Source organism: Enhydra lutris, unplaced genomic scaffold (genome assembly GCF_002288905.1).
Source record: "Enhydra lutris kenyoni isolate GAN:26980312 unplaced genomic scaffold, ASM228890v2 scaffoldscaffold22, whole genome shotgun sequence".
NCBI lineage: Eukaryota > Metazoa > Chordata > Mammalia > Carnivora > Mustelidae > Enhydra > Enhydra lutris.
This window is the reverse complement of record NW_019154106.1, coordinates 8,542,793-8,565,577: the sequence shown is the minus strand read 5'-3', so window position 1 is coordinate 8,565,577 and position 22,785 is coordinate 8,542,793. Positions and strand designations below refer to the sequence as shown.

General features: G+C 40.2%; 1 protein-coding gene across 1 annotated transcript in view; it reads left to right on the top strand.

Moving 5' to 3' along the window:
• LOC111149963 (solute carrier family 22 member 9-like) overlaps positions 1-22,110 on the top strand; it is a 33,108-nt gene extending 10,998 nt beyond the window's left edge. Inside the window, exons 3-10 of the mRNA XM_022507234.1 lie at positions 1,282-1,436; positions 1,534-1,702; positions 2,669-2,792; positions 15,735-15,850; positions 17,014-17,228; positions 18,611-18,719; positions 19,414-19,617; positions 21,940-22,110. Of these exons, the coding sequence (XP_022362942.1) occupies positions 1,282-1,436; positions 1,534-1,702; positions 2,669-2,792; positions 15,735-15,850; positions 17,014-17,228; positions 18,611-18,719; positions 19,414-19,617; positions 21,940-22,000 (1,153 nt within the window). The 3' untranslated portion in view covers positions 22,001-22,110. The remainder of the gene's footprint in view (positions 1-1,281; positions 1,437-1,533; positions 1,703-2,668; positions 2,793-15,734; positions 15,851-17,013; positions 17,229-18,610; positions 18,720-19,413; positions 19,618-21,939) is intronic.
• Positions 22,111-22,785: the final 675 nt, after the last annotated feature.

The window sequence follows — 22,785 nt, the reverse complement described above, 5'->3', positions numbered from 1 at the left end:
CTCGTCCACATTGTCCAGAGAAAGGTCCTCTCTCCCAGAAAACTGAAACACTGAATTCTCCTTCCTTTTTAAAAATACCTTCTTGGGGTGGCTCAGTTGGTTAAATGTCTGCCTTTGGCGCAGGTCATGATCCCGGAGTCTTGGGATCGAGCCCCACATCGGGCTCCCTGCTCAGCGGGGAGTCTGCTTCTCCCTCTCTCTCTGCCTGCCACTCCCCCTGCTTGTGCTCTCTCTCTCTCTCTCTCAAATAAATAAATAAAATCTTTTAAAAAATAAATAAAATAAAAATACTTTCTTCTTCTTTGTTTCTTTACCCTCATCTTACCTAATCTTTTCCTCTGACAATTCACTCTGAACTAAGTTCTCTGAGTTGTGGCTCCCTTCTTACTTTAGAGAAACATGTTCTAGGCCTATAAAGCCAGACTAAGCAGAGACGGGCTCTAACGCAACCCATCAGCAAGTTTACTGTATTGTTCCCTGGATGTTCCTTTCATATAGTGTGTTCAAGACCTGCATGATCCCAGAGTCCCAAGTATAGATTTAGATCTTGTCTTAGTGAGCTCAAGCTACCACAATAAAACACCAGAGACCAGGGGGCTTAGACAACATAAATTTATTTTCTCAAATTCCAGAAGCTGTGAAGTCCAAGATCTAGGTGCAGAGAGATTTGGTTCCTGGTGAGAGCTGTCTTCCTGACTTCACGACAGCTGCCTTCTTGCTATAGCCTCACATGGCAGAAAGAGGACAGCAATCTCTCTTCTTATAAGGGCACTAACTCCATCATAAGAATCCCCCTCTCATGACCTCATAGAAACCTAATTAGCTACCACAAAGCACATCCCCAAATACCTTTTCACTGGGTATTAGGTCTTCAATATATGAACTGGGGTGGAGGCAGGGGATGCAACTCAGTCCATGGCAGCTCCCTTATGTTCTAGACACTGCACAGAGTCTAGTGTGTCATCTGTCTCGGTTAGTACAAGGGACCTTTGTGATGTGTTAAAATTTCCAGGATTGCAATCGGTCTCATATGGCTTCAGTGTGTCTCAAAGTTCTGGTAACAGACTGGGGAAGAAGCTTTGTTACACTCAGTATCTATTTACAAACAGGAGGGTTACTTCTGGGATGATCTCCTGATGACTAGCTCTTGATTTGTTCAAGTTCCAAGGGCAAAGTTTCATTTATCAAAACATGCACTAAATTTCAAAGTGTGCCTTCTTTTTGTTAATTTTCCCCACAGGTTGCTCTTATTCCCCCATCTAACCTGTTCCCATTCCTCAGGTTTGGGAGGAAGTTAATTCTCAAGTGGTGTTTCCTCCAGCTGGCCATTGCTGACACCTGCGCAGCCTTTGCGCCCACCTTTGTCATTTACTGTGTGCTACGCTTCCTGGCTGGCTGCTCTACCATGAGCATCATGACAAATAATATTATGCTGCGTAAGTAAACACGTGGCGTCTTTGACATTTTCCAAGCCTGGACTTTGACTTTGAGATTCCATCTTGGAATCAAAATCCTGTTTGTGTTTTCTGTCAGTTGTAGAATGGACAGTGCCCCGATTCCAAGCCTTGGGAATAACTGTGGCAGTCTGCACGCCTTGCGTAGGACAGATGATCCTAGGAGGACTGGCTTTTGCCATTCGAGACTGGTACACCCTTCAGCTGGTGGTCTCTGTACCGTTATTTGTCTCTTTTCTTTTCTCAAGGTAAAGACTTTATTTTTCCCTTTGTCTTAGAGGATCCTGGGATGCAAGATACATGGAATCAGGTCCTAAGAATTCTGTTTGGTTCTTAGTTAAGAACTCGAGCACATGCTCTCTTAGTAAGGTTCCTATGCATACTTCAAGAAACTGAATGGGTAGAGTTGCCAGATAATTTCAAGGACACTCAGTTAAGTTTGAATTTCAGGTAAACAACAAAATCTTTTTGTATAATATTCCAAATATTGCATGGAGCATAGCTACATTAAAATTATTCACAGTTTATGTGAAATTTCTCCCTCTCTCTCTTTTTTTAAAGATTTTATTTATTTATTTGACAGAGAGAGGTCACAAATAGGCAGAGAGGCAGGCAGAGAGAGAGAGGAAGGAAGCAGGCTCCCTGCTGAGCAGAGAGCCCGATATGGGGTTTGATCCCAGAACCCTGGGATCATGACCTGAGCCGAAGGTAGAGGCTTTAACCCACTGAGCCACCCAGGTACCCCGTGAAATTTCTCTTTATCTGAGAGTTCTGTATTTTTATTTCTCAGCCTGATAGAATATAGGGTGTCTTATTCAAGTAAAATTTCAAATAAACAACAAATACTTTGCAGGATGAGTAGGTCCAAAATATCGCATGGGAGATGGTTATACTCAAGAATTACTCATAGTCACTGTTTATCTAAATTCAGATTTAACTAGACACCCTATTTTTATTTGCCAAACCTGGAAATATTCCCCAGAATAAGAGTGAGGGGGCAATATGACTCCTGCTTTATATTGCCAGTAGTGAAAAAGTACTGCATGGAGAGGTCATCCTCCCAGTTTTCTAGTTATGGTAAAGGAGAACATAAGTTTGTGTTTCCTGGTTTAACAAAACAAGAGGTAGATATTAGATGGGAAGGGAGAGGCATTTCAGGACAAAGCATATGGACACATGAGAGACTTGGCTGCACCTCTGTCGTCTTTGATCAGGTGGCTTGTAGAGTCTGCTCGGTGGCTGGTTATCACCAACAAATTCGAGGAGGGCTTAAAGGCACTGAGAAAAGCTGCACACAGGAACGGAAGGAAGAATGCTGGAGAAGCCCTCACCGTGGAGGTGAATAGGAAGAGGAGTGGGTTATGGGGTATAGGAAACCTGTGACCTTGGTGTCTATAAGGTGAATAAAAGGTGGGGACACAGTTCTGGCTTCAGGTCCTCTTACCTCATTGTCCTGGTTCTCAGTGGCCAACCACGTTGTCTGAGTTGATATAAAGAGAATATCCTGTTGCTGGGAACTGAACACAGATATTTTTACTCAACAAGAGCAGATAGCTCTTAGTGTTTATGATCATAAAGATTGTGTATTTGTTAAAGAAAGTAACACAAATGAAACTATTTCTTTCCATTCATATTCTGATGGCCTTTTTTGAGGATAGTAAGACCAGTAGAAGGGAGGCTTAGTGACCATGCAAAATAGAGCATGGCAACTTGGTCATACACTCTCACTCATGGTAGTTACCCTGTGCCTCCCTGGGCCCCTCTGTTCTCTCCAGGAAACACAGCATTGGTCACAATAGTCCACACCTCTGCTTTGTGGAGTTTACATTCTATTTATTACAAGTTCCAAGAGCATGACAAGTTCCAGAGAAGTCTCCCCCGCCAACCCTGGGCCTGGATGACAGTTATTGTTGTGGATCATTAAGTAAACCATTCATCATATCATGAACATGTACATTATTTATCAAAAAATTATAATGTGCTAGTCATGTGCTTGATCCTAAATTGCAGTATGGGACGGAATTCCATTTTTATTAGTATTAGTATTTATTAGTTTAGTATTAATAAGAGAAAAATCAGGACATCTTAAAATTAACACATATTATGAGATCTGGCTTCTTAAACTTTTAACTGTATGATAACAGTGTTGTTAATTGTAAATACAATGATCTCTCAAACTTTTTAGTCTTACATGACTAAAACTCTATACCCATTGAATAGCAATCTCCCATGTTCCTTCTCCCTGGTCCCTGGTAACCACCATTCTATTTATTGTTTTATTTATTTTAATATTTTATATACTTCATATATGTGGAATTGTGCAGTATTTTTCCTTCTGGGACTGCCTTATTTCATTTAACAAAACTTCCTTGAGATTCACCTGTTGTAGCATCTAGCAGGACTTCCTCTGTTTATGAATGAATCAAATTCTGTTTTTATGTATGCATCACATTTTCTTTACCCATTTATCCACTGGTGGACATTCAGTTAGTTTCCTTGGTTTGGCTATTGTGAATAGTGCTGCAGTGAACATATGTGTGCAAATATCTCAAGATCCTGTTTATAATTCTTTGGGGCTTAACTTTAACCTTTCTGTTTGCAATGGTAGGGGGATGGAAAGGATTCTCATAGAGACAAGGAACCATCATCTTCCCCTGTTTAATTGAAAAAGGAGAGGATTAGGGTCTTGACAGTCAAAGAGGAGCAATAAAACATGTTTGAAGACATGTTCAATGGCACATCTGAAGGATATTTCTTAAAACCACTTTATGTGAGTGATGAATAGCGAGATTCTACCCCTGAAACTAATAATATGATATGTTAACTAACTTGAATTTAAATAAAATCTTTTAAAAAAACCCCAACTTTATGGAGGTATGACTACCATACAAAGAGCTGTACGTATTTAATATATACAAGTTGATGAATCTGATAAGTACACATCCAAACGTCGGCACCACAACCCATGCAATAAACATATCCATCATCACCTGAAACTTTCTCCTGCCCTTTTTATTCATTATTTTTGTGATAACACTCAATACAAGACCTACTAATAGCAAATTCTCAATATATAGTATAGCACTGTAACTAGAGACACTATGCTATACAGTGGATCCTTAGAACTGATCTCACATAAGTGAAACTTTGTACTCTTTGACAAGTATTTCCCAGTTTTCCACACCCCCAGCATCTGGCAAATACTATTCTGTTCTCTGCTTCTTTGTTTCAGATCTTACATCTTAGTCTTTAACCCTTTGTGAGTTGATTTTTGTGTACAATGTAAGATGTTTCCGGTTTCAATCTTTTGCATGTCAGTATCTGTTTTCCACAACACCATTCATGGAAAACACTATTCTGTCCCCAGTGTGAATTCCTGGCACCATTGTCCGAGATCAAGTGACCGTGTTTGCTTAGTCTAATGCTATTCTGTTCCATGGGGCTATATGTTTGTTTTTATACTAGTACCATAGTGTAGCTTTGTAATATATTTTGACATCAAAACATGTGATACTTCTGGTTTTGTTTCTGTTCATAAGTTCTTTGGTTGTTAAGGGTCTTCTGTGTTTCCATATGAATTTTAGGATTGCTTTTTTTTCTTTTTTAAAATTAATTAGCTCACATACAGTACATCGTTAGTTTCAGATGTAGTAGTCAATAATTTATCAGTGCTTGCGTTTTCTTTTTTCTAGTGAGGAATAGCTGACAGACAACATTGCATTGGTTTCAGGTATATGGCATAGTGAGTCAACAACTCTACATTATACTATGCCCACAAGTGTAGCTGTTGTCCCCATACAGTGCTAGCACCCCACCATTGGCTATAATCTCCATGCTGTACTTCTCTACTTCATGACTTATTCATCCCATAACTGGAAGCCTATACCTCCCACTCCACTTCATCAATTTTGCCCGTCTCTTCACCTCCCACCCCTCTGACAACCACTGGTTTGTTTTCTATATTTATTGATCTGTTTCTCCTTTTTGTTTTGTTTTTTAGATTCCAAACATAAGTGAAAATGCATGGTATTTGTCCTTGTCTGACTTATTTCACTTACCATAATATCCTCTAGGTCCATCCAGATTGCCACACATGGCAAAATCTCATTCTATTTTTATGGCTGAGTAATATTCCATTAATATATATGTCATATACATACATATGAATTATGCACATACCACACCTTCTTTATCCATTCATCGATCAGTGGACATTACATTGCTTCCATATCATGGCTATTGCAATAATTCTGCAATAAACACAGGGGTTTTCTTTGGGTAAATGTTTAGTAGTGGAATTACTGGATCACATGATATTTCTATTTTTAAAATTTTTAAAGATTTATTTATTTATTTTAGAGAAAGCGTGAACATGTGTGTGAGCCAGGGAGAGGTGGGGGCAGAGGAAGAGGGAGGGAAATCCTCAAGCAGACTTCCTGCTGAACATGGAGCCAAATGTGGGGCTTAATCCAGGGACCCTGAGATCATGACCTGAACTGAAATCAAGAGTCAGATGCTCAACTGACTGAGCCCCCATGGTGCCCCTCTATTTTTAATTTGTGAGGAACCGTCCATGCTGTTTCTGCACCAATTTACATTCCCATCAACAGTGTTATATCCTCTTATTGAACTGCTCCCTTTATCATTAGGTAATGCCCTCTCTGTCTCTTGTTACAATCTTTTTTTAAAGTCTATTTTGTCTGACATAAGTATTGCTACCTGGCCCCCCTTTTTTTCTTTTTGCTTCCATTTGCATGGAATATCTTTTTCCATTCTTTCACTTTCAATCTGTATGTTTCTTTAGGTCTGAGGTAAGTCTCTTGGAAACAGCATATGGGGGGGTGGGTCTTGTCTTTTATTTATTTATTTATTTATTTATTTATTTTTGATCTTGTCTTTTTTAATCCATTCTTCTACCATATGTCTTTTGATTGGAGCATTTAGATGATTTACACTTAAAGTAATTGTTGATCTAGATGTACTTATTGCCATTTTGTTTATTGTTTTCTGGTTGTTTTATTGTCTTTCTCTGTTCCTTTCTTCTTTTGTTCTCTTTTCCTGTAATAGATGACTTTCTTTAATGTTGTGCTTGGCTTTCTTTCTCTTTATTTTTTGTGTATCTATTACAGGTTTTTGGTTTATGGTTTTCATGAGGTTCATATATAGCATCCTAAATATATAGTAGTCTATATTAAGTTGATGACCACTTAAGTTTGGACACATTCTAAAAGAACTTCCTTTTTATTTCCTTCTCCACATTTTATGTATATATCACCATGTTTTACATCTAATTATTGTGTGAGCCCCCATAACTAATTCTTTTTAAAATTATGTTATGTTAGTAACCATACAGTATGTCATTAGTTTTTGATGTAGTGTTCCATGATTCGTTGTTGCATATGACACTTGGCACTGACACCCAGTGCCAATTCTTTTTTTTTTTTTAATTTGTCAGAGAGAGAGGGAGAGAGAGCAAGCATAGGCAGACAGAATGGCAGGCAGAGGCAGAGGGAGAAGCAGGCTCCCCGCCAAGCAAGGAGCCTGATGTGGGACTCGATCCCAGGACACTGGGATCATGACCTGAGCCGAAGGCAGCCGCTTAACCAACTGAGCCACCCAGGCGTCCCCCCAGTGCCAATTCTTTACATGTAATTGATTTTACTACTTTTATCTTTTAACCTTCATACTAGCTTTGTAAGTAATTGCCCTCTACCTTTACTGTATGTTTGCTTTTACTTATGAAATTTTTTCCTTCCAGAATCTTCTCACCTCTAATTATGGTCTTTTCTTTTCCATGTAAAGAAGTCCCTTTAACACTCCTCACAAGGCCAGTTTATTGGTGATGAACTTTTTAAAAAAGATTGATTATTTATTTATTTATTTATTTTATAGAGAGAGCGCATACACATGTGGTGGCTGATGCAGAAGGAGAGGGAGAGAAATCTTTTTTTTTTTTTTAAAGATTTTTTTTTTAATTTATTTGACAGACAGATCACAAGCAGGCGGAGAGGCAGGCAGAAAGAGAGAGGAGGAGGAGGCAGGCTCCCTGCCAAGCAGAGAGCCCGACGTGAGGCTCGATCCCAGGACCCTGGGACCACAACCCGAGCCGAAGGCAGAGGCCTCAACCACTGAACCACCCAGGCGCCCCGAGGGAGAGAAATCTTAAGCAGACTCTGTGCTAAGCACAGAGCCTCACACAGGGCTCAATCTCGTGACCCTGAGATCACGATCTAAGCTGAAACCAAGAGTCAGATACTTAAACTAGGTGCCCTGGTGCTGATGAACTTGTAAAACTTGTTTGTCCGGGAAACTCCTTATCTCTCCTTCCCTTCTGAATGCTAATCTTGCTGGGTAGAGTATTCTTGGTTGTAGGGTTTTTTGTTTTTTTTTCTTTTCAACACTTTGACTCTATCATGTCACTCCCCTCTGGCCTGCAAAGTTTCTACTGAAAAATCAGCTGATAGTTTTAAGGGGTTTCCCCTGGTATGTAACTAGTAGCTTCTCTCTTGCTACTTTAAAAATTCTTCCTTTATCTTTAATCTCTGGCATTTTAATTATTGTGTCATTGTGTGGAACTCCTTGGGTTTGTCTTAATTGGGGCTCTCTGGCTTCCTTAACTTGGATATGTGTTTCTTTTCCAGGTTAGGGAGTTTCTCAGCAATTATTTCTTCAAATAAGTTTTTTTGCCCCTTCCTCTCTTTTCTTCTTCTGGGGCCCCTATAATGTGAATGTTTGTTCACTTGGTGTCATTCAAGAGATCCTATAACCTATCGTCATTTTTAAAAAATTCTTTTTTATTGTTGCTTTCAGTGTGTTTTCCATTATCCTGTCTTCCAGATCACTGACATGTTCTCCTGCATCCTCTAATCTACTGTTCATTCCCTCTAGTGTCTTTTTCATTTCAGTTCTTATACTCTTTAGCTCTGATTAGTTCTTTTTATATAATATATATATATTTTTTCTTTGTCAAAGTTCTCACTGAATTCATCCACACTTCTCTCCATCTGATGAGCATCTTTATGACCACTACTTTGAACTTATCAGGTAGATTGGTTATCTCCATTTCATTTAGTTCCTCTTCCAAGGTTTTGTCTTATTTTTTCATTTGGAGCATGTTCCTCTGTCTCCTCATTTTGCTTGGATTTTTGTGTTTGTTTTTATGAATAAGGTGGAACACCTACTTCTCCTAAACATGAAGGAATCATCCTGTGTATGGTTATTGCCTGTGTAGACTCTCTGTGCCTGGTGACTTGTGCTGGATGGCTAGAGCTGTGGCTGGTGTGGGCTAGGGACCCTAGGGCACTCTGTGGGTTGTCCCTGGTGGGTTGCCTGGTGCTAAAGTGGGAATGGGCCAGGGTGTCCCAGGGCTCTCCATGCAGAGGGCTCCCTGTAAGGACAGCTGAGCTGAAGTGAATGCAAGCCTGGGGTTCCTGGGACTCTCCATGCAGAAGACACCTAGCAGGATAGCTGAATCTTAAGCAGTGACAAGCTGGGGTATTCTCTGGTCTCTCTGCACAGAGAGAACTTTGGTTCTCTGTGTGAGCTCTGAAGCTGAAGTGCGTGCAGGCTAGGGAGTCCCAGGACACTCTGCAGGGGACACTGTGGCAGGCCGGTGGGAGCTGAGGTGGGTTCAGTCCAGATAAGAGGTGGTCCAGGGCAGTTCACTCAGGAGATGCCTTGGAAAATCATTTGGGACAAAGGTGGGTTTAGAGTGGGAGGTCCTGGGGTGCTCTACACTGGGGATTCCCTGGTAAGTCATCTGGAAACAGAGTGGTGCTGGCCTGGAGGGTTCAAAGTGCTTTGCACCTGTGTCATATAGATGAGACAGCTGGAGCAATAATGAGTGTTGGACAGAGGTGTCTTGGTGTGCACCACACTGGGCCACCTTGGTGGGATAACAGGCTGGTGTGGGCTAGGGGTCCAGGGCTTACTGAGACAGTAGACTGGTGAAGCTGCCTGGACCCTGCTCCCATCTGCACTATCAAGGTTGTAAGGAAATGTAAACCCTGGTGCTTGCCAACTCCTCTGACCTGGAAAGAGTTCCAGCAGCTCCCCTGCCATTTGGCAGAGTTGTAAGGCTTAACCTTTTATATTTCATATGCTCTTTTACACTGGCTTTTTTTTTCTGTGCCCCAGGGCAGACAAGTCTGCTCATAGTCCCACTGCAGTTTGCAGTGTCTGAGATGGGAACTCCCTTTGTTATCATGTCTCCATTTCTCTTGCCATTCTCTGTGTGGTCTATCTTTTCTTGTGCAGAAGCTGTTCAGTCATCCCTCAGAACTTCTCCAGGATTAATTGCTCTATAAAGAGATATAGATCGGTGTGTTCTATGAGGGAGGTGAGTTCGGGGTCTTCCTATGTTGCCATCCTGGACTACTCAGGATTGGTTCTTTCTTTTTTTTTTTTTTTTGTTCTTTTAAAAAATTATTTGATAGTTCATTCTAAAGGATTTGATGCATTTTACAACATTCACATATGTGAATCACTTGTGAGGAAAACAGAAATCAAAATTTAAAAAACATTAAGACTGTATAAAGAATAACACTAGGGGCGCCTGGGTGGCTCAGTGGGTTAAGCCTCTGCCTTCGGCTCAGGTCATGATCTTAGGGTCCTGGGATTGAGCCCCACATCGGGCTCTCTGCTCAGCAGGGAGCCTGCTTCCCCCCTCTCTCTGCCTGCCTTTCTGCCTACTTGTGATCTCTCTGTCAAATAAATAAATAAAATCTTAAAAAAAAGAATAACACTAACGCATAGACAAAAAGATTATATATATATATATTCTCCACATGTATTTTGAATCCATCCAGCCATTTTTCAACTCCACTGCTACCTCTATAGTCTGCATCTTTCTTCCCTCTGGCCTAGTTTCTCTCCCACCTCCACTGTTGCTCCGTTCTCATCCTTTGCTCAGAAAGTGGCTAGAGTGGGGCACCTGAATGGCTCATTCCGTTAAGCATTCAACTCTTGGTTTTGGCTTAGGTCATGATCTCAAGGTCCTGAGATCGAGTCCTACTCAATCCCCATCAGGCTCTGTGCTCAGTGGGGAGTCTGCTGGAGATTCTCTCCCTCTGCCCCTCCCCAACTTGTGCATGCTCTCTCTCAAATAAATTAAATTTTTAGGGGGAAAAAAAAGGGAAAACAGCCAGAGGATACTTTAGAAACATAAGCCTGATCCTCTAAACCACCTTCTCCTGCCTAACAACATCTATAGATTCTCTCTTGAATTTAGGATAAAAGTCAATGTCCCTACATATGACCCACTAAGCCTTTTGTGGTTTGGTGCTGACAACTTCTAGCAGCCATTGTTGATTTTGAGCTGTCAATTAACTATTTGTACTTCCTAATTGCAACCTAGTTTTCTTTTAGGGAATCACCTCTTTACCTTTGGATAAAACAGTCTGGTGGAACCCTCAGTCTGGTGCCCTGTCTTTTCCTAGGCATGGGACAAGCTTTTCTTTTCTTTTCTTTTTCTTTTTCTTTTCTTTTCTTTCTTTTTTTTTTTTTTTTTGCAAACATATCTTAAGCACAAGGCCAATAGATGCTCTAAGAATGAGTTGATGGACAGAGGTAAAAGTTGGTTAAAATTGATTGATCCAAGAGGCAAGTACCCAGACCTGGACATACCTACTACAAGACTCTTCTTCCTGGACTTCCTGCTCCTAGCACTTTGGAGATTCCTGAATCCCGCCTATTTGAAATCCTTTCCATCAATTCAGGATTGTTTTCTCTATTTCTGTAAAGAATGCCATTTGGATTTTGATAGGGATTTTATTAAATCTATAGATCACTTTGGGTACTATGGGTATTTTAACAGTATTAATTCTTTCAATCCATGAATATGAGATATCTTTCCATTTTTTATTTGTCTGCTTTAATTTGTTTCTTCAGTGTTTATAATTTTTAATATACAAGTTTTTCATCCCTGGTTAAGTTTATTTCTAAAGACTCTATTACTTCTGAATTTATTGTAAACAGGATTTTTAAAAAATACCACACCCAGGGTGGAGCCCAGTGTAGGGCCTGAACTCACGATCCTGAGATCAAAACTTAAGCTGAGATCAGGAGTTGATCTGATCAGGTTCAGTTGACTGAACCATCCAGGTGCCCTGAACAGGATTGTTTTCTTAATTTCATTTTCAGATAGTCTGTTGCTGGTGTATAGAAATGCAACTGATTTTTGTATTTTGCTCTTGTGTCCTGAAACTGAATTCATGTATTGTTTCTAACAAAATTTGGAGGTGTCTTTAGGGTTTTCTGCATAAAAAATCATGTCATCTGCCAACAGAGATAATCTTTTTTCTTCCTTTCTGATTTGAATGCCTTCTGTTTCTTTTTCTTATCTAATTGCTCTGGCTAGGACTTCCCAATCCTATGTTGAATTAAAGTGTCATTCTTGTCTGGTTCCAGATCTTAGAGGAAAAGCTCTCAGTTTTCCACCATTGAGTATAATGTTAGCTGTGAGCTTTTCATATATGACCTTTAAGGTAAGTTCCTTATTTCTTGAAAGTTTTTAAAATCATAGATGTGGGGGCACCTGGGTGGCTCAGTGGGTTAAAGCCTCTGCCTTCGGCTCAGGTCACAATCCCAGAGTCCTGGGATCGAGCCCCGCATCGGGCTCTCTGCTTAGTGAGGGGCCTGCTTCCTACTCTCTCTCCCTGTCTGCTTCTCTGCCTACTTGTGATCTCTCTGTCAAATAAATAAATAAAATCTTTAAAAAAAATTAAAAAAAAATCATGGATGTGGGTTGAATTGTGTCAGATTTTTTTTACATCTATTGGGATGATCATATGTTTTCTAACCTTCAATGTTTTCTAACCTTCATTCTGTTAATGTGGTGTATCACATTTTTTAAAATTTGCATATGTTGAATTATCCTTGCATCCCAGGAATAAATCCCACTGAGTCATGTGTGCAGCGTGTGTGTGCTGTTGAAGTTGGTTTGCTAATACATTGCTGATGATTTTTTCACTTTTGTTCATTGGGGATATTGCCCTGTAGTTTTCTTTCCTTATGGTGTCTTTGTCTGACTTTGGTTTCAGAGTCATACTACACTCATAAAACAAATCTGTTAGTGTTTCCTCTATTTTTTGGAAAAGATTGAGGAGGATCAGTGTTCATAACTTACATGTTTGGTAGGATTCACCATGAAGCCATCTGGTGTCAGGCTTTTATTTCTGGGCTACATTTAAAAAAAAATTCTAGTTAGTTGACATACAGTTTCAATATTGGTTTCAGGAGAAGAGTTCATTGGCTCATCATTTATATATAATACCCAGTGCTCATAATAACACATGTCTTCCTTAATACCCATTACCCATCCCTCCCATCTCCCAACCACCTCCCTCCATCAACCCTGTTCTCTATAGTTAAGAGTCTCATGATTTTTTCCCTCTCTCTCTCCTTTCCTCCTCTCAAATGTTCATCCATTTTGTTTCTTAAATTCCACAAAAGAGTGAAATAATATAGCATTTGTCTTTCTCTGATTGACTTATTTTCCTTAGCATAGTACACTTTAACTCCATCCATATCATTGCAAATGGCAAGAATTCATTCTGTTGATGGCCAAGTAGTATTTCTACATATATATATACACACACACATACATACATATATACCACATCTTCCTTATCCATTCATCAGTTGATGAGCATTTGGGCTCTTTCCCTAGTTCGGCTATTGTTGATAATGCTGCTATAAACATCAGGGGGCATGTACTCTTTTGAATGTGTATTTTTTTACCCTTTGGGTAAATACCTAGTAGTGCAATTGCTGGATCATAGGGTAATTCTATTCTTAGCTTTTTGAGGAACCACCATACTATTCTCCAGAGTGGCTGCAATAGTTTGCATTCCCACTAACAATGTAAGAGAATTCCCCTTTCTTCACATCCTTGCCAACACCTGGTTCTTGTTTTATTAATTTTAGTCATTCTGACAGGTGTGAGTTGATATCTCATTGGGGTTTGGAAAATTGAAAATTTTCATTATTTTTTGATGTAGTGTTCAATGATTCATCAGTTGCATGTAACACCCATGCTCCTCACAACATGTGGCCTCCTTAATACCCATCATCCCAGGGTATTTGTGCATTTGAAGAAGCAGTAGCATCTTCCAGTCTTTACAGTCTGCTTAGCAGGAAAAGCCCTTCACCAGTCACCATGGCTGGAGATTCTGGGTAAGCCAGTTAGCAGGGTTTATCAGTGGGTCTGCTCCTTGGGCCCATGGATGTGTGGACCTTTTGCCAGGGTCTGCAGGTGGATCCACTGCCAGCTTCATGAACAGGTGGGCCAGGTTGTGGGCTTGATAAAGCCTCTTTGAAGTAAAGCAAGGGTGGAATGTGAATAGCGAGAGAAGGACATAGCCTGGATTGCAGATGTGCAGGAGCTGAAAACTACTTGAATGTAGTTACGTTTGAAATGGGCCTTACAGGTTGAGGTAGAACTAGCCAGGTTTAAATCAACCAGGGATATGACTAAATTTCCAATTGAGAGCAGTCCAAATGGCGGCAGAGGGGCCGAGCCAGTGGTGTGCTAGTAAATGTTTAACACCTAACATTATAGGAGGGTGGAAAAAAGCCATAGATCTCAAATTTGTGGTGATTATCAATTTCTGTAGTATGAATACTACCACCATTGTCAATAAAAGCCACCAGCATCACGGTGATTGTTTTACAAACTATCTAAAAATTTAACGAAGGGCTTTTGTGTATTTGTACCTGCTAATTCCAGGACAACAATGGGAAGTTTCATGCTTTTCACCCCAACATGGTGTTATGATGGGCACAAATAGTTTTGTCTTTTTTTTTTTTTAACTAGCAAAGGACAATCAGAGAAAAAGAAAAGATGCATTTAAAAAAAAACGAAGATCCAGCAGGCTCCCATTTGAATATAGGCCTCCTTTCTTAATTAAGAATTTTACCAGGTACGAGGAGCTCCTTGACTTCCCATAAATGACATGACATCACCTCCCTAAATTCTTCCAGAAATACAACTCACATCTCTGCTCACCAAAAGTGAATTGCCAGTGTGAAATAACCCATCAGCATCTCCCAGACGTTTACTCTGATACTGGATATGATTTGAGGTCAGTCTCACAGGCATGGCAGCCCTCATCTGGCCCAAGTTTAAGGTATGCTTGGAGCCCATCCTTAGAATACTGCCTATGACAATGACCTGTGTTCATGAGTTTCTGGTGTTAGTTGCAGGAAGGAGATGCTATCTTGACTCTTCTCTTCCAAAAGCATAAGGCCAGGATTTTGCTGCTTGAACTAGCTCTGCAATTGAAAAAGACATTCTTAATCTGGTAGGTCCTCACTTAGATGACCTTACATTTCTCTAAATTCCCTTCCTCATGGAATTTTTCCAATGGACTTCGGTATTGTTTCACTTGTAAAGGCAGGATGAGAATTAAGTCAATATTATTGGAATAATTAGTAAGTAACTATTTGAGGTTTGCTGGATATAATTTCATCTACATATTTATAACCTAATGTATGGCTAGAAAGTCTTCATGAAAAGGTGCTATTATTTTTCTCTACTTGTTTCTTCTCCCCCTCCATCTCCTCCTCCTCCTCTCCTCCCCTCCTTCTCCCTCCTCTCCTCCTCCTCCTCCTCCTCCTCCTCCTTCTTCTTCATGACAGAGAGATTGGGGTTTAGAAATACTTAATAACCTTCTGCAAGGTATACACCTAGCATACTGCAGGGCCATTAAGCAACTCCAGATTATAACCAACTTGGGTATGAGTTATTCTACATCAAGATGCCACCCTGGTTTCATTCTCAGATTTAATTCTAGGCATCACCTTCATGGAAGCACAATATGCCAGGAATTCCCTCAAAGATACTGAATGAAGAACCAAAATAAAGGCTCTCAGGAAATGTCATTTTTCCTGAGGTAAACAGGATGCAAAGCATCTTTGCAAAGGATGGCTGGCTGAGAACCAAGCTTAACGTCCAGGTCTTTCACGCCCATCTAGCATAAATGGAGCTTTGGACCTTAATCCAAGTAACTCACATTTGATTCCCTTCCTGATCTGAATATCTAACATACACACCCTTTCTGATGCCTGACAGCCCACTCAGATCTTGTGTTTAAAAAGTCCTTTATTTTCCCGAGGCTCATTTAACTCCCTAATTCACCTTTCACATGTCAGTGTCTTTTTGAGGTCTTGATTTCCTCCTAAATATAACAGCAAGTGATCTAGCTTATCCTCTGTAGGGGGCCTCCTAATGCTCACATTGTGTGACAACTGAACAGTTTCTTGTGGCGGTTGTTGTTGAAGGTTTTGAGATCCAGCATGCAGGAGGAGCTGGAGATAGCACAGGAAAAACCTTCCGTGCCTGACTTGTTCCGCACGCCCATCCTGCGCAAAAGGATCTGTTTATTGTCCTTCGTGAGGTAGGTTTCACATTGTGCATGAAGAATATCAAAATAGTGGAGACATGAATCTATTCCTATCAAAGGATACAACAGGCTGTAGGGACAGATTTGGAGATAAAACATGAGGAAGCCAAAGATAATTGTGTTTTTTAGTTACAGAAAGACTGACCCAGAACTAATTGTGCAATGAGTTTTGTTATTAGGTCAACTTACCAGTGGAAATGAAAGCTGTGAACTTCAATCACAGTAGAGATTTTAGCTTTAAGTTTCTTCACTTATTAGTTTCCATGTCAACGGAGATAAAATCACAAAGAGTTGGGATGCCTGGCTGGCTCAGTCAGAAGAGCATGTGACTCTTGATTTCAGGGTTGTGAGTTTGAGCCCCACACTGGGTGTAGAGATCAGTTAAATAAACTTAAAAAAAAATTCTTAAGTGCACCAATATATATAGCTTGATGGATATTTGCATATGTAAATGTGCAACCATCACTCAAATTAGGATATAGAAAAAAACTCTAAAACCCTTGAGGGCCTCATTATTCTTTCTTTTTTTTTTTAAGATTTTATTTATTTATTTGACAGACAGAGATCACAAGTAGGCAGAGAGGCAGGCAGAGAGAGAGAGGAGGAAGCAGGCTTCCCACTGAGCAGAGAGCCCTATGTGGAGCTTGATCCCAGAACTTTGGGATCATGACCTGAGCCGAAGGCAGAGGCTTTAACCCACTGAGCCACCCAGGCGCCCCAGTATTCTTTCTTTTAAAAAAAAAAAAGATTTTATTTATTTATTTATTTGAGAGAGAGAGAGAGAGAGAATACAAACAGGGTGAGGGGTAGAAGGAGAAGCAGACTCCCTGCTGAGCAGGACTACAAGATCATGACCTGAGCCAAAGGCAGATGCTTAACTGACTGAGCTACCCAGGGGCTTCCCTCATTGTATATTCTTAAGAATACCCTCACCCACCAATGGTTACCAAAAAGTAACCATTATGACCTCCAATTTATGCAATATTTTGTGACAGTTTTTAAATCATCACCAAGTAGAATATTCTACAAAACAGACTGTACCTTTGTGCTTGAACACCAACCACTGGCTGCCTGTCTGATGATATTTATGATTGTGGTTTGTAGAACCTAGGGTCTAAACATAATGACATCTATCTTTCTTCTTTTGTTCCCTGCAGATTTGCAACCTACATGCCCTTTTATGGCCTGATTCTCCACCTCCAGCACATTGGGAACAATGTTTTCCTGTTCCAGGTTCTCTTTGGCATGGTCAACCTCCCTGCCAATTACGTTGCCCTTTTGGCACTGAATCATATGGGCCGTCGAGTAAGCCAGATGATTTTCGGGTCCTTACTTGGAATCTTCATTCTGACCACCACGTTTCTGCCTGAAGGTGAGAAAAGAGCACAGGTTGAAGAAAAATATCTCGGGGACTTAGGGACTAGACTCACACAAGGAAAGGGAGAATATGGTTCTAATGATTCCCCAAAACTGATCTGAGGATTTAGGACAGATTCTACCATTAAGCAGCTGGGAAAGAGTCATAGCTCAGTAAGAGCTGGTGCAGACGTATGGCTATCCTTATCACATTTGAGAAGTATCTGGTGCTGTGTCTTCCTTAAAGTTTCTCTAGGAGACCGATTAATCACTTGCCCTTTTGGCTTTGACCAATCACACTTGTAATTGTCAATGACAGTATCGTGTCCAATATATATTAATTTTATCTCATATGAAAACACAATACCCTCATTTCTGCTGTCTGGTTATTTTCTTATTACTATAGCTTCAGTGACAATTTGCTCCCTAATGTCTACCTATATTCACTTGTGTGTCTTGTATTAGGTCACCATCACTGCAATCACGGTTTAGGGAAGGCTTTTTGATTTCAAGAAAATAAAAGTATCTTGTCTTCAAGCAGAGAAGCAGGCAATAGGAACAAGGAGTGAAGCAGTTAAAGCCTCTCTTAGAATCTATTTTACTAAATTAAATGATCTTATGTCATGAATAGGGGAACCGTGGTGGTCCCGTGCTTTGCCTAACTCCCAGCATAGCTGTGTATGTTACAGGATCCCAGATTGGTAGCTCTGCCCTCATCTTGGATGTGTGTACTGATGCATGTTTGCTGCTTTACCACAAGTGTACTCCAATGTTGTAACACTCTCATGAGATTTTTTTTTAATTATTGAGTAGAAAACGGACTCTGAGATTTCCTTTCAGAGGTTTCCAAAGTCCAACAATCGTTCCCCTAACACAGATCTTTATTCTTAAATCTTCAAATATTGCTCTAGATCAAGCTAGTCTCCAGCTTATCCAGAACATGAGACAAAGGTCTTATTACTCTCTGCTTCAGTACTAGCCCCACGTTAATATCATGTGTGCACCCAGGTTTTAAACTCCTCAAGGACATCGATGAGTTTTACATTCCTCCGTAATTGTTCATATGGAGTCCCACTTTATACATGAAAGGCAGAGGAGACACTGGACAGAATAAATGAAAGCGAACTCACGCTCCCCTCTCCGTCTTTGGCAAATCTCTGATGTGTAAGGGAGAGATAATAAAATGACTCGGGTTTTTTATTCTCTGTTTAAGTTGTAACATACAGATAAGTCACATTTCTCAGCTACTAGTCACTCCACGTTCTCTGCCTCCATGCACTTTTTCTACAATGTACTTAACACATGCAAACATGTCCAATTGTCTTTTTCATTTGTTATTTGGTGGATGGTGATTCCTTTAGCTCTGATTTCCTGAGTCTCACTGGTCTTCCTCTCCAGAAATGCAGACTCTGCGTGTTACTTTGTCAACTTTGGGAGTAGGAGTTTCTTCTGCAGCTCTCATGAGTTCTTCTGCCCATGGAAATGAACTAATCCCTACCATAATCAGGTACAAAGCTCGTGGAAGCTCTAGCAGGGTCAAAACAGATCTTCCCCAGCTAATTAACATTTATAGTGGAAAGAACACTGGTGAGTTACCAGAAGCATCAATTATAATAGCTTTTTAAAAAAGATTTTATTTATTTATGTATTTATTTGACAGAGAGAAAGAGAGAGAGAGAGAGAGAGGAAATACAAGCAGGGGGAGAGGGAGAGAGAGAAGCAGGTTTCCTGCTGAGCTGGGAGCCTGATGCAGAATTCGATTCCAGGACCCTGGGATCATGACCTGAGCTCAAGGCAGACACTTAACGACTGAACTACCCAAACGCCCATAATAGTATTAATAGTAACAAAAATTACAACCAAAATTTAAACTAAATTTAAACTAAAATTTATTAAAATTTGACTTTGGCAAGGCACTGTGTTTTTTTTTAACATACCATCTCACATAATCTACAGAACCACTCAGTGGTAGATGGTATGGAGAAGAGTATTTTTTAAATGATGAAAGTATGTGCTAATGCACTTGTGCAGTTGAAAAAAATTGCTAGCAAACAAGACAGCATATTTGAAATGTAAGAGTATATCGTCAACCTTCATGTATCTAAACACTATTGTGATATCTCCCATAATTGAAACAAAATAATAAATCACAAATTACCTGCATGGATTTATACCTGTGTTTGTATTGTTTACACTCCAAGGGCAACAGCGACAGGAATCCTGGGAATTGCTGCTAACTTTGGAGCAGCCCTGGCTCCCCTCTTGATGATCCTAACTGTGTATTCTCCCCACCTGCCCTGGATCATGTATGGAGTCTTCCCCATCCTCTCTGGTCTTGCTGTTCTCCTCCTTCCTGAAACCAGGAATCGGCCTCTGCCTGACTTCATCCAGGATGTGGAAAAGGAGTGAGTAGACCCCCTGGCTGCCACTTAGGGGAACTGTGTGCTCTAGGTCTGTGACAAGGAAGGCAAGACACCATTCAGGATCACTGTCCCCTGGGAAAGATTTATGAATTTTAAAAAATTTTTTGATTTATTCATTTAAGAGAGAGAGAGAGCACAAGCAGTGGGAGAGGCAGAGGGAGAAGGAGAAGCAGACTCCCTGCCCAGCTGGGAGCCGTAGGGCTTGATCCCAAGACTCCAAGATCATGACCTGAGCTGAAGGCAGACACCCAACCATCTGAGCTACCCAAGCACCCCTACGAATTTTCTTTTTTTTTTTTTAGTGAGCTAAATGCCCAATATGGGGCTTGAACTCATGACTCCAAGACCAAGTCACCTGCCCAGTGACTGAGCCAGCCAGCTGCCCCTCCCAGGGAAAGATTTAGACCTAGACATATGTCATGTGGTCAGTGCCTTTGGTTTAGCTACAGCTCCGTGCCTCTTCACACTGACTTCAGATACCCCGTGGCTCCCCAGGTCACACAGACTGGCTCTGCCCAGCGGCCAAAATTAGGTGCCTTAGGGTGACAAACACACCCTGAAGGTATTTCATAGACACACAAATCCAGACACCAGGATCTCATCCTTCAGACCCCAGAAGCCCCCAGCTGGGGGAGTGCAGTGAGTTCCCTGGAGCGTCTGAGGACTGCCCTGGTCACTGAAGAATCTGAATGGTATCAGGGAGATGACAGGAGCCCCCCCCAACAGATGACCATGTACCTCAGGGGAAGAGTCTCGTTGGGCTACCTGTGAGATCCAGACCAGCTGCTGGTTTCTGCTGGGAATGCAACTGTTGAGAAAAGTGGGAAAGGAGGAGTAAATATAGGTTGGTTGGTTGGTTGGTTGGTTTTACTTTAAAAGAACAAGAAATTTTATTATCTTGAATGCTGGTGCATTCAAACAAATAACAAGCTTAATTAATCAGAGGGAAATCTCATATACCATGGCAGATTTCTGGGCAGGTTTCAACCCTTTAAAGGTTGAAGGCATAATTGTTCAGTCTTCTTTCAGATGGAGGGCTTCCCTTTTACTTCACATTTTTACTTTAACAGTTGTTACGAAGTTCAACCAAAGTCTTTCACCTGTAAGGTTAAATGGAAAACAGAGTGAAAAAAATTGTTAGCGTTGGACTTTGTTTTCTTTGTTCTTTCATATACATGATAATGTCTAACTTTGAAATTTTCTTATGGGCATCTTAATTTTTGAGTTTTTAAAAATGGTAAGACCATGAATTTTCTTGCTTTATGGATCATAGTAACTTCACAAATGATGACTAAGATACATGTACAAACAAAATTTCAGATGCTCTCAAAAACATATTTGGAGATATAGCACACGTGATATATATTTCTTTTTGGGTCCTTATCCTTTTGGGATACTGAAGAATACCCAATTTAAAATATAGGCATTTTTTTGGTCATGGGGCCTACTCAAAAAGGAAGGAAGGAAGGAAGGAAGGACGGAAGGAAGGAAGGAAGGAAAGAAGGAAGGAAGGAAGGAAGGAAGGAAAGAAGGAAGAAAGGGGTGCCTGAGTGGCTTAGTTAGTTACGTATCTGACTTTCAATCTCAGGTCAGGTCTTGATCTCAGGGTCATGAGTTTAGCCCATGGGCTTAAATGGGCTCCATGCTGGGCATGGTGCCTACTCAAAAATAAAATAAAATAAATAAAATATAGGCATTTTAATTGAATTTTTAAATTTTTTAAAATTTTTAAATTTTTTAAATTTTGAAGAATTTTTTAAATTTTTAAATTTTTAAAAATTTTTAAAAGTTTAAAAATTTTTAAAAATTTTTAAATGATCAAGAATCAGAAAAGGGGTGCCTGGGTGGTTCAGTGGATTAAAGCCTCTGTCTTCAGCTCAGGTCATGGTCCCAGGGTCCTGGGATCGTGCCCCACATCGGGCTCTCTGCTTAGCAGGGAGCCTGCTTCCTCCTCTCTATCTGCCTGCCTCTCTGCCTGCTTGTGATCTCTGTCTGTCAAATAAATAAATCAAATCTTAAAAAAAAAAAGAATCGGAAAGGATTTTTAAACTTTTGTATATTGCCTTTACCACTTCTAAATCCCTTTGGCCTCCAGATCCCTTGGCCTCCAAAGGTGAGGGTGGGAGTTGAAACTATGGAAGCTGCCTTCCCAGAATTTACTCAGATCCTTCGGGCGGGGGTCCTGGTTTTAATCAAAATTGATGGGTCAAGAATCAGTTTGCTTTAAGAATGCAGGACCTATATGTTGACTTGATGTCTTCTCATTTTTGTGCTTCTTTGTTGGTTTCATTGTATTTTTACCAGGAGAGAAGGCCTAAGAAAAACAAAGAAGGAAGATACCTTCATGAAAGTGACACAGTTTTAAGGAGTTCCAGTAACGAACTGCTAATCAAGGAGCAAGACAGAGGAAGGAAAGTCAGGATCATCCCCAGATACTGGAAAGATCTGTAAAATAAACAAAACAAAAATCTATAAAGGAAACATGGATCCCTTTTATAATTGCAGGACTAAGTAACTACACAATAGCTACAGTTAATCATAATGAGAAGTTTGAGGAAAGCCCTAATACTTGAAAAAGTTTTTTTATTCTTGAAGTCTCATAGATATACAATGTTCTATTAGTTTCAGGTGCACCACATAGTGATTTGACAATTCTATACATACAAAGTCATAATATTTTTAAAGGAATCATAGTAAAATATGTGCAAAATTATAGATGTCTAGCATCTTTCTGGACAGAAAGGTAGAATAGAATTTAAAAACTTTGATTTTGCCCCAGTTAATTGGTAGAGTAATTGCTGGAGTAATTACAATGGAAAACTCCATCTTTGGGGACAACTCCAAAAAGAGTTCCATATGTATGTACAAATTAATAATAGGCAAAATGATTCAGAAAAATGAGGCTCATGGAGGGAGGATGAGGTAGGTTTTGGGGGCAACATATGCTGGAATGAGACGCAGTAGGTCAAAAACACAATAGCAGATGCCTTTACAAATCCAAAGAAGTCCAGAATGATATGGTAGCATATTTGACACTTGAAGTTTGATCATTATCAATGATTTCATTATCAATGATTCATTGATCATTATCATTATCAACCAATCATTATCAATGATTTATGATGATTAAGGGTATCATGAATCACTGAT